The sequence below is a fragment of the Chrysochloris asiatica genome, unplaced genomic scaffold (genome assembly GCF_000296735.1).
Source record: "Chrysochloris asiatica unplaced genomic scaffold, ChrAsi1.0 scaffold00277, whole genome shotgun sequence".
NCBI lineage: Eukaryota > Metazoa > Chordata > Mammalia > Afrosoricida > Chrysochloridae > Chrysochloris > Chrysochloris asiatica.
In genome coordinates, this window is record NW_006408795.1 from 2659640 (window position 1) to 2672338 (window position 12699).

Here is a 12699-nt window from a genome sequence, read left to right on the forward strand (position 1 = left end):
TCTGTTCCACAGTCTGCCCCTGGCCTTGTTTTCACTGATGATATGGAGCATTTTCATTGTCTCTTTCTGCAGATGTAGTCAATTTGATTTCTATGTATTCCATCTGGTGAGGTGCATGTGTATAGTCATCTGTTATGCTGTCTAAAGAAGGTATTTGAAATGAACAAATCATTGGTTTTAAAGAATTCTATCATGTGTTCTTTAGCATCATTTCTATCTCCAAGGCCATATTTTGCAACCACTGAGCCTTCCTCTTTGCTCCCAGCCTTTGCATTCCAATCACCAGTAATGATCAAGACATCTTGAATGCATCTTTGATTGATTTCAGATTGAAGAAGTTGATAAAATTCTTCTATTTCATCCTCACTGGCTTTAGTGGTTGGTGCATAACTTTGAATAATAGTGGTATTAACTGGGTTTCCTTGTTAATGGCGCATGGATATTATCCTGTCACACACAGCATTGTACCTCATGACTGATCTGTATATGTTCTTTTTGACAATGAATGCAACACCATTCCTCTTCAATTTTTCATTCCCTTCATAGTAAACCATGTGGTTGTTATCTTCAAAATGGCCAATACCAGTCCATTTCAGCTCACAAATGCCTAAGATATGAGTGTTTATGCATTCCATTTCATTTTTGACAACTTCCCATTTTCCCAGATTCATACTTTGTACATTCCATGTTCTGATTTTCAATGTATGTTTACAGCTGTTTCTCTTCAGTTTGAGTTGTGCCCCATCAGCGAATGAAGGTCTTGTGGACTTTTCTCCCATGGGCTTTACTCCATTTGCATCATCACGGACAACTCTACTTTAAGGAGGCAGCTCTTCCCCAGTGGCACTTTGAGTGCCTTTCAACCTGAGGGGCTCATTTTCAGCATTATATCTGACAGTGTTTCTCTGCTATTCATAATGTTGTCAGTGACTAAATATTCAGAAATAGTTTGTCACTCTTTCTTCTCAACTAGAGGAAGAAAAAGCAACAACAATTTCTTTTATTTTATTTTTTTTAATAAAGAAAACAAGTGTAATTTGCTACAATTTGAGGAACTTGACCTATACTTATGGATATAGTAGCTTAAAATACTAACCAAGAGGAAGGGAATTATCACAGCAAGGATCATCCCCATTCCCTCTGTACACAGGATTGATAGGGATGGGCAACTTAGACATTGGCTACCTAAAATGTGGGGGACTCTAAAGGCACCAAGTGTCTGTCTTATAAGTTTTCAAGAGCGAGTTTAGTTTCAGAGGGTGCGGGGGAAGGTAGAATTTCCACTGAGTGATTTTCAACCTGTCTAGAGGAAGACCCCCCAATGAGATAGATTGGCCAAGTGGCAGCACCAATGGACTCAAGCGTGGCAACAGTAGTGAGGCTGGCCCAGGATTGGGCAGTGTTTCGTTCTGCTGTGTATAAGGTCGCTATGAGTCGGTTCCGACTCGATGGCATCTAACAACAACATAACAACAAAGATGGGACTGGTGAAAGGAGATGGGGATAAGACTCTTGTGGTTCAATAGTGAGTAATTGTTATCAGGACTGTTTGTGATAGTTGCAAATGTAAAGGTACACATTTTGTAACCAAAGAGGGGGAGTGGTTAATCTTGAAATCCAGGAGCGGAGGACCCTGGGACCATAAAGGAAGAAGAGTGGGAGCGGAGTGTGGAACCCTATTCAGAGAAGCAGCAATGCCAGAGATGGAGGCAGAGATGGGAACATGGAGAGGGAGAGTGGCTGAGGACTCTATATTCATGGGAAGAGAGGGATTAAGAGATAGTGGCCAGGAGGCAGACTTGAAAAGTGTGCCTTTTGGTTGTTTGAATGATTATATATTCCTGAGTGTTTTGGTTTATATATATATATATAAAAAGCTCAGCAGGAATAGAATCAAATACTGTTGAATGATGATGCATGGAGGGGATTATAATCATTGCAATGAGACAAAATATGATAGGATAAGTGTAAAGCTGATGTTCTCCCATGTAAACTATCACTCAAGTCACAAGAAAAACTTAAAAAAAAAAACTTTCTAATGTTTCCATTACAACTCTTTTGACGCATGAACTATTTAGAAATGCATATATTTTATAAATATACTGGACTTTTATGGATTATTAATGAGATCTAATTGATTTATTATTTTCTTTTATTTTGATAATATACTCTAAGATTTCAATATTTTATAATTAATTCATACTTATTTTTTGAATCCCATATTAACTACTTAGGTGACTATTCAATATGAATTTGAAAAAGATAGCAATTCTGAAGTGTTTGGGTGTTTAATGGTCTCAATGTTATGTCAATTTAGTTGGTAATGTTGTTCAAATATTTTATATCTGTACTGACTTGCTGTCTAATTGATTTGTTCATTATTGAGAGATGGACCTTAGAGGACCCTGTTTGGAAAGCATTTCCTGTGTAAGAGTCTTCCAGTTTCTGGGATATCAAGGAAGAACTTACATGGGAATTGTATTTGTGGGCTTGGGATTCAATGGTGTCTGCAGAGCTTTGAGTTTTAATAACGCTCTAGGTTGTAACTAGGGAGTAGCACAAATGGTTAAGTACTCAACTACCAACCAACAGGTTGGTAGTTTGAAATTACCGAGAATCACTTCAGATGAATGCTCTTGACAGATCACAGTTTGATCACCATGAGTCAGAATCCACTTGGCAACAACTGGTTTGGTTTTTTGTGGGCTGCAGCTTACCAGCTAAAGTTGGCTATGGTTGGCATAGAAACTAGTGATGGGCCTGGGACCTGGAATTCCTTGCTAGCTGATGCACAAGCTCCTAAATGTGCCAGAGAGTTCTAGAACTGGTCATTGAGCAGATCACTATAGAATACAGGTGCTCAGCAAATCAAGGCTGAGGGAAATTCTGTGGGGCATAGGTTAGTTTAGGGCAAGGGACTCTGAGCTAGGCTTGGCCATAATCTCTCATAAAAATGGCCTGGCCTTCCTTCCTAGGCAAGAAAGGCCCTGAACTCTGATGCCAGCTTCTCCCTGGTCCAAGAGAGAAGCAGACAGAGCAACCCCAGACTGTGATTACTGGCTCTGTAGTAAACATTGGTTCCTCATACAACCCTGAGTGACATAAAAGGTTAACATGCTCAGCTGCTATGTGAAAGGTTGGAGATTCGCATCTGCCCAGAAGTACCTTAGCAGTCCTGGTATGATGCTGTGGGATAAAGTACTGGACCTCAAGATCGGTTAGAATCACAACGTCGGCAGATCAAGCTCACCAGCCACTCCTCAGAAACACTAATCAGAGTCGCTATGAGTAGGAACCGACTCAGTGGCACTTAAAATAAGAGGTGCCTTAAGAGAAAAGCCTGTTGATCTGCTTCTGAAAAGTCAGCCATGGAAAGTCCTTTGTATCAAAGTTCGGCTGTGACACACATGGAGTTGCCATGAGTTGGAGTAGACTCATTGGCATCTTTTTTTTCTCCCCTGGGATTCTTGTGCTAGGTAAAGGAGAGTGAAGAAGGCTGGGGAGGGTGTGGCCTACCGAATGTAAGGGTCTAAACACGGAACAGAGCTCTGGTGTGGTGCTGTCGGAAAAGCCCTGGACTGGTAACTTCAAGGTCAGCAGTTCAAGTCACTCTCAGAGACCTTATACAGGGTTGTTGTAAGTCAGAACTGACTCCATGGCACACAGCAACAACAAAACAAAGAACACATACCTTACTTGAAGTAATTTGACTTTCATAGAAAATAGTCCTTGATGGGGAAATTAAATTTAAACAGTGGAGCACAGAAACGTTCCTGAAGGCAATAGAAGGATTCATTTATAAAATGCCTGTAGCCAGAGCTAGGCCATAAGTGGTCCAGCACACCTGTCAGATGCACTGTTTCTTCCATTGCAATTCCTATCTTTTTGCATAGATACAGCCAAGGCACTCAATTAGTTTTAAAACAGGAAAAAATGAAACCAAATTCACAAGTAGTTCTGTTTTCACTTTCCTGTCATTAACACTCAAGGTTTAATAACTTTCTGGATTTCATCATGAGTGTCCCTGTCTCATTTTAAGCATAGTTGGTGTTATCAGTCTTCTTATTTGCATTTCTCTTCTCATGTAGGAGATGTGTCTTCTGGGGCCTTTCATGACAGGTGATATGTGAACAAGCAAAGGAGGACATCTGGGTAGGACAGCTTTGGGTCTCCTGAATTCTCAGCCTTGGGGCTTGTGTTCAGAGGTTCCAACTATGGGATGGGCAGGTGAAGTGGAAAAAAAAAAAACAAAACTCTCCGTTTACAGGCTTTGAGAAAGTTTTTCCCTGTCACTCTTGGCTAACTCTCAGCAACCCACCTCCACCCCACACAACTACTGCCCGGGGTTAAATGTGGGCGAGTTGATGAGTTTTGACATCTGTTTAGTTGGGTGCTTGTTATAAGCAACTGTCCGTTCTCAGTGGATTTCTATTGGCTTCACTAACTATCTACTCATTTTCTCAGCACCTTCTGTTGCAGCTCCACTTAGTTAGCTGGGAAATTAGTCAGTTCTCTTGATGACTTTAAGCATAATTGTTACGTTAAGCACTGTTGAGTGGTTTCCAACCCATAGTGACCCTGTATAGGGTTTCCGAGGAGCAACTGATAAGCTTGAATTGCCAACCTTGCTGTTCAAACTGACTTTGCAGTCTAGCGCATTAAACCCATAGCACCACGCCAGGACTCTTAAGTAAATTGTTGTTAAGTACCATGGAGTCAGTTCTAACTCATAGTGACCCTGCACAGGGTTTCCGAGGCTGTAAATCTTTACAGGATCAGAAAGCCTCATCTTCTCCTGCATAACACTGGTAGTTCTGAACTGCCAACCTTGAGGGTAGCAGCCAGATTCGTAACCACTGCACTACCAGAGCTCCTTCTTAAGTATAAGTTGTTGTTGTTGTTGTTATGTGCTGTCGAGTCGGTTCCGACCCATAGCGACCCTGCACAGGGTTTCTGAGGGTGTAAATCTTTACGGGAGTAGAATGCCTCATCTTTCTCCCGCGGAGCAGCTGGTAGTTTCGAACCGCTGACCTTAAGGTTCGCAGCCCGATTCGTAACCACTACGCTACCAGAGGCGCGTAGGAATTGTTAAATCTGATTTTTGCCATTGGGGGTGCAGTTATAGAATTTTTGCATTCCATTTCGGGCCAGTATAATTCATGAGCAGCCACTCCTTGATATTTGAGGCTTGTGTTTTCTATGATGCTGAATAGGTTTCATTGAAGCTTCCAGATTAAGACAGACTAGCAAGAAAGCCCTGGATACCTAGTCATGATAATCGATGAAAACTCTATGAATCACCATGGTCTGATCTGCAACTAATCATGGGAATGGCACAAGACCAGACAGCTTTCGTTCTGTTGCGTACTGAGTTGGGGGCCATCTCATTGGCAGCTAACAAGAGTAACTTTTGATTTACGCTTGAAACCATCTCCCAGACTCACCCTTTTCATTTCAGTCTTATGGCCACTTTTGGCCAGCTCATATCTAGATGTCCTAGCTGCTACTCCTGCCTCAACTCTAGTTCCCATTCTTTAAGACTGGTCATGCCCAGTCTCAGAATGAGTACCACTTTCCTCACATTGCTGCTAATTATCAACCTTCATTCTACCTACATCTTAATTCCTGTGCCGTGTAAACTAACTTAGTTGCAAGTTCTAGGCTGAGGACACGAGCATCCTTGGAGGACCAGTACCTACACATACCTAGCCAAATGCAAGTACTGTAACTACTTTGTTTCTCTTGAACCTCTGAACAATTTTACATATAGGGGACCTCAGACTTTGGAAGTGCCTTAGCAAGAAGGTAGTAGGATCAGGACTCAATTTCAGCTTTCTATTTTGTTATCTGGGCCTCTGTCTATAACAGTGCATCATCCCTCTTATCTCAGGAGAAAAGAAAGACTAGCTGACTTTCAAATTCCTCCTTCATATGCCTTACCTGCCCTATTTATAAAGTGGTTCACTCCACTCTTCGTGGCGGCATCCTCATAAGCCCATGGATGTGTCATACTTATTTCCAGCTCTGCATGTTTGTTCTTGCTGTCCCTACCTTCTCACCTCTTTTCCCACAATAATACTCTCCTAATTATTGGAGTCCTGGTGTGACGTTGTAGGATACGCACTGGACTGGTAGTCACAAGTTCAGTTGTTTAAACCCAACAATCACTCCTCAGAAACCATATATAGGACCACTGTGAGTTGGAACTGACTCAGTGACATTTAACTTCCGTTTACCTAGATGCAGTGGCTAGCTCTTCATACAGGTCTCCAGTCTCTCCATGCACTCGTGCTCACATTGTCTCTCAGAATTCCTGTGGAGCATGTAGTTAGTACTGTTCAGTTGATAATTCTTAAATTATTGCCTGTATATTAGTTTCATCTACTGTCCGATGCGGTCAAAGGTTCCAGTTATTGAGGACATACTAAATACTAGGCCCTTTTCTGGGAGTCACTCATTAATTCCTTAATGCAGCTTGGAGCTAGGCATTAATAGTCCATCTTATGTGTTGGAAATCTGAAGCTCAGGGAGATTAAATTAGTATTCAGATTTCACTGTTAATGAGTAATGAAATTAGGATGGGACCTGGTGCACACAGTGAAGTGCTCAATAAATAGTACATGTGGATTTGACCACACGCTCTGTGTTTTCAACATGGGTGTCATGAGGCCAAATCTTTTGATGTCTATTTATTTCATTCTCCCAGAATGGTATACATAGACTTGAAGCATCAAGGTGATTGAGCCATGCTTTTCTTTTGCATTTCAGGACGTCAAAACCGAGTGTTGATAATGAAAGAAGGTATAGCCTGGAGAATGACGTTACCTTGGCCAAGACACTTCAGCAATACCTTCCATATCTGGGGGTCCTGTCCCAGGCCACGGCTTCAAATGTGTACCCGAGGACGAAGAATGACAAACCACCAATTAAGGTCAAAAACTGTAACTTACATTTTATGATCTAAGTTTGTCTCTTACTTGGCTCTGCACAGTTTTCCTCAGGGTGCAGATACTTATGAATGTTTCATAAATCTTCAGCTTCTCTTGATTTAACTCCTTTATCCCATGCTAATGGAACAATAGTGAAGAGCTGAGTTGCATGGTGAGAGGTGCTCATGGCGTCCCTTCTAGTGCCACATACACTTCCATGTCTAACAATGTGGCTGACCCTCCATGTAGGAGGTCCACCTGTTGTAAGAAGTAAGCCAATTAATTTCCCAAGACACCCTTGCGACTAAGAGCCATTACATTGTCTTTAGGGTTGTAATTCTTGAAAGTTCACTGTTAAAAATATAAACATAACATTTGGGAGGCAAAACAGACTATCACCCTTTATATTAAGGACAGTGCATTCACTGTCTACAACCCAGGAAAGATAAAACCTTAGGGCGTTAAAGCAATGGACACTCAGGATTGATGAGTGAGAGAGGACAAAAGAACCCTGGAATTGTCTAGAATTGGTAGGCATAGGGTGACCAACTATTCCAGTTTTCTCAAAATTGTCCTGGATTTTCCACTCAAAGTCTTGGGTCCCAGGAAACATCTTAGTTCCAGTCAAGCCCTGGGACTCTGTGTCTGCATGAGAAGCAGCAGATTTGGCTTCCCCTGAATAGACAGGAGATACACAGATGTTGAAAGAGAAATGGTTAGAAACTTTTATCCAGGCTAGGCCTAACTGCTCTAATCTTTAAAAGATCAGTTTATACTAATGCAAAATCTGCCCGAGAGCCATTTCAGAATGTGACACTTAGCCAATGGAGTATTTTTAAGAAGCAGAATTAGAACTGTCCATGAACTTTTTAAATGTATGAGTGTCAGGATTTTCATGACCACTGCTTAAGCAGAACTGTCAGATTCTGATTTGTCTGGAACAGGAGTGAGATGGGTGCTATAAGAGTTATCTTCAGACTCTGAGAACCATTATCCGTTTTGTGGATAGACTTATGGGGAAAGCATGAAGTCCAGATGATCTGCGTGTGCTGGAAACCTGGCACCTGTACTTCACATTGTGTTTTGTTTTTTGGCAAAGCGTTAGTTACCATCACTAAAATTTTTTTTCTTTCTTAGATGAAAGCCAAGCTCTTATAAGACTGATAGACATTTGGGGAATTCTTTTAGGTTCTTTTAAAAGCTAAAAGATATACCAGGATTTCATCAGAAGATAGTTACGGCCCTCAGTAAATACCTGGGAGGCAATATAGGCCAATTGAAAAAAAATTCCTTTAATCAAGAGGTTAAAAATTTATGTTGTCAATTCTGGGCATATTAGGCAACAAACACAATGAGATGATACACTTCTGACCAGGGTTGTTTTAGGATCTTAGTGGAATACTTTATAAAACAGAAGTACATATTTCCATAAAAGAATGCTGCAAACCACAAACTGAGGTTGAGTATGATGTGGGCTTTATTAAGAGGCTGGTTCTATATCTTAAGAGTAAGTACCCGAGAAAGATCAAGATCTAAAGTGCAAAGTGTTCTCTTGAATGCCTTGTGGAAAGATTCTTCTTAGCTATGTTTATCCATCCAACCTCATACTTGATTAGGAGACATTTAGTGTTGATGCTTGATCATAATGAATATCATTGCCCCATGCCACAAGAATACAGAATTCAAAACCGACCCAGGGCATTTACTAAGGCCACACTCTGTTCCGCAGTCCCAGAAAACCATGCTCAGGAGGTTGAAATGGATTCTTCTATGGGAAGTTGGACATTCTACCCAGCGACAATACTTCCATATTTAGGTTTTCCCTCAGTAAAGAAGCAACACTGACATGATCCCTTTGGAATATCTGCTTGGAATATTCCATGGTCCCCATGGGAATTTGTTTGCCTGTTTTGTGGAAGTTACCTCTAATGGTGAGGTGCAGGGTCAGTCCTCACAGAATTACACCAGTAATGAGGTCTCCTGCCCTCTAAAGTAGACATTAGGAAAATGTACTAAGGATCCCAGCACCACATTTCACCAAGCTAGTCCGTTTGCCAGTTTGAAAAAATACATTTTAAAGCCTTTCCATGTGATTTACTAGCAAACATCTAAACACCATCTTTTTTCCTATTGCAAGCTGGCTGGTTGGTTTAATACTATTTTTATCAATGTTAACATTAAATTTGAGATTTTTCTATTTTGCATTTTTTTCTTGAGCCAAGGGCACTAAAGATGAATCACATGTGGATTTTTTCTTTAGGGAAATCAGTGAAGTGTACATATGGGAGGTGAGATAAGATGTGCCAGGTAAATTCTGGGACCACTTCTGAACCTTGCTCCTCCACCAACACTATGACCATTAACAGGACCATTGTTTAGTCTCCCTGCCCTTCAGGTCCCTCAGCTACAAAGCTGGGTGATAGTAGTCATGATTACTTTGAAGATTAAACAAGAAAACTCTTGGCAACGTGTTCAATAAATATCAATTATTATACTACTGTTAATAATATTATTAAAATAATCATTCAAAGGTGAAATGAAAATAATGCCAAGAGTCTGAAAACCATTCCGTGGACTCTTAGTGGAGTTCACTTACTCTACAAAGAGAAATTGGAGAAAAACAACTGTACTTGTAAAACAAATTTAATCAATATAACCCAGTGCCTTAGAATACCAAGAAGCAGCAGGCTGCTATTCCAACCATAATGCAATGCAATACAGATTTCATTTGTTTATTTCACGGCACAGTGGAAAACCAACATCTCTCCCAATTCTCTTGAATATTGGTAATTTAAGTACATAGAAATATAAAATCATCTTTTTGTCTTCCTCCTTTGTCCCCTGTTGTGTCTTTATCAAAAGGGATAGGACGCTTCATGCTCAGTCTTTACTACTGCTATAGGATTGCTGGCCTTCTGTAATGGAGACATCACATCATGCCCCTAGGTGCTAGATGTGAATAATCAATAAATAGCAACCTGTGTGAAGTCCAGAGATGGTTTTAGTAATATAAGTGGTAAGGGAAAGACAGTCATTAAAAGTTCCAGAGTCTCAGAAGAAGTTTGAATGAAAGAAAATCAGTTGAAATTTCTCTGTGAATTATAGAGACATGTTTTTCCCCTAGCTTAATGGGGATATTACGCTAACCTAGACTTAATGTCCACAGTGCCATCTTCATCTGCTGCAGAAATAGACTAGAGAATGCATGTACACTCTGAGGAACAGCCAGAACGTACTGCTTGTTAAGTGCCATTGAGCCAGTTCCTACACATAGTAAACCTGCCTGTATAGGGTTTCTGTCAACCTTGTGGTTAACAATCTAGTCCTGATGCCACGGTGCCACACCAGGACTCCAGTTGTGCACCTCAGAGAAAATAATGAAGCAACTAACAACAACAACAACAACATCTAAAACGAAAAGACTCAAATATACAACAGAATTTGGTCCCTGGACAAGAAGTGGCATGAAATTGACCAGCTTTCTGAACAGTGCTTTAAAAGAGATTCCCATTGACTCTATACCAGGCTCTCTTGTTGTTAGCAACCCAATCTAAGGTAAAATGAGCACGTGTGCCCTTCAGGTATTAAAAAACCACTACAGAAAGTTGTAGAAGTTTGATAAAAGTGGAAATCTTTAGTGGAATATTGAGCCATTCAAGTTATGAGCCATTGGGAAGATTCTTGGTAAAACCAAGTAACCATAGTAACTCATGTGGGGAAAAGCAAGTTCCTATAGAAGATACAGGAGTCCCAGTGTGGCACTGCAGGACAATACACTGGACTGCAAGGTCGGTCTGAACTTCAGACTCACTGGCTCAAACCTACCAGCCACTTCTTGAAAACCCTATACAGAGTTGGAACCAACTCAACGGCACTTAATAACAACAGAAGATACATGTGTGGCTTCTAAAATGGCTCTTGGGATATTCAGTATGTCCTCAGAACCTCTTGAAGTGGGTAAATAATTCTACTAGGTCCTTATCAGCTGGACACTACATCTAATGCCAAAGGTGGGGGAAGGGGCGATGAATACTACAAAATCAGTAGTATTTACAGAAGAGTCTTTCCATCCTGATTTACATATATTGTGGTTCTAATACCAGAAATCTGAAAACTGATTTTCAGGATTGTTCTCACAGCAGTCTTACCTGTACTGGAAAGACAGTGTGACCTGATGTCTTTGCACTAGAGCATTCTTTCCTTCAGAAGCTTATCATTGGGCTCTTGGGGGACAGTGAAGTCTTATGTTTTGCCCCATTGTTTCTGGTCTCCTCTCTAGAGTTGCTAATAGGAGTGGGAGAGGAATGAGAGCTTGTTGTTGCATGTGTCCCTCACTCCCTGCTCTACTTGCAATGGCAAGACAGAGAAATGGGAAAAGAAAGGACACTGGTCTTATGAAACATTTCATTCAGCAATTATTTTCTACCATCTATTAAACTTGACTTCTGGAATCTTTAAAACCTCCACTTAGTAGTATGATCATACATGATGGCTTGCCTAGGACAATGCTGACTTTATGTCTATTGACCCAGCATAATTATTAATAGGACACTCTTTCCACTTCAAAAATGACCCAGTTTGTCTAGCATGAGTATAAAATGAACCAACTGAGAAGTAGGAGGGGCAATTTCAGTGACATCAAAGAAGAGTCAGAAGAGGAGCACATCCTTTGGGCTCTGAGATCCCTGCACCTAGAATATCCTCGACCCAAGGACAGAAAGCTGTGACGCCAGAGTGGCAAAGGAGGATCGGCAGCAGAACGAAGATCAGAGCACAAGACAGAACAATGATCTTCCCAGGTCACAGAGAAAGTGAAACTGAGTGCCCATTAGCAGGGGACTGGCTTATAGACTGCAGTGTTAGGGTTACCCACAGAGCTAAAGCCAGATGGCTCCAGGCTGAGGCTTGTGTTGGAAGGCTGTGTCCTGTGGCTATTTATCAGCAGCTGACTGGAACAACGGTAACCTAAACATTTCTGATCCTATATGGTAACTTGTTAACTCCCCTAATAAACCCCTTACATGAAAAATAAAAGCCCAAGTTTGAATAAATTATATGGACATCCTATCACTCAGACATTTTAGCACTCTGGTCATAGGGACGCTTCAGAAATTGAGCACTTGGTGGCATTTTTGTCTTAGGCATTAGCATTTTTCTTCCATGTTAAAATAGATGCTTCCCTACATTTAAAAAATGTATGAAAACTCAGAACTTATTAGTTCTCTTTACAGTGTTTAAATGAGGAGAAAGCTCTTAGTCATCTCTCTAATGAACAAAGACTGAATAAAGTACAAGAAGTACGTAATCAGATGTTAGCGCTGCTTTTGTGCAGACTTTATATTCCACAGAAATAAAGCTCACTAGGGACTTTGGCAAGGCTTTCTGATCCCCTTTCCTCTCAATTGATGAAATATTTCAAATAGAGATTTAGATTTTATATACTGATGGTCTTCTAAGGTACAATCAGTTCCCAATGAATTATTTTATAAATCATATTTTCGTATGTATATAACATAAATAAACCTAAGTCTTACATAAAGAATTAGATAAACATCCTGAATTTTATTATTTTTAGAGGCTTTAATACTGTTTACTTCATATCAGAAGCCATAGGGAGTAGTCACATGACTCTTTTAAATCAAAGCAATAAACTCAAAGTTCTGATACACTAATTGAGATCTTATTGATCACTAAATCAATGTGATACAACATCTGCATTGTTAATGGTGGCACCAACTTTTTGTCACAGAGTCAGTTTGAACTGCATGGT

The 12699-nt window shown here is 40.5% G+C and overlaps 1 protein-coding gene across 1 annotated transcript in view; it reads left to right on the forward strand.

The window, feature by feature from the left end:
• PTPRN2 (protein tyrosine phosphatase, receptor type, N polypeptide 2) overlaps positions 1–12699 on the forward strand; it is a 1341366-nt gene that overhangs the window by 208475 nt on the left and 1120192 nt on the right. Inside the window, exon 4 of the mRNA XM_006874435.1 lies at positions 6769–6931. Coding sequence (XP_006874497.1) covers positions 6769–6931 — 163 coding nt within the window. The remainder of the gene's footprint in view (positions 1–6768; positions 6932–12699) is intronic.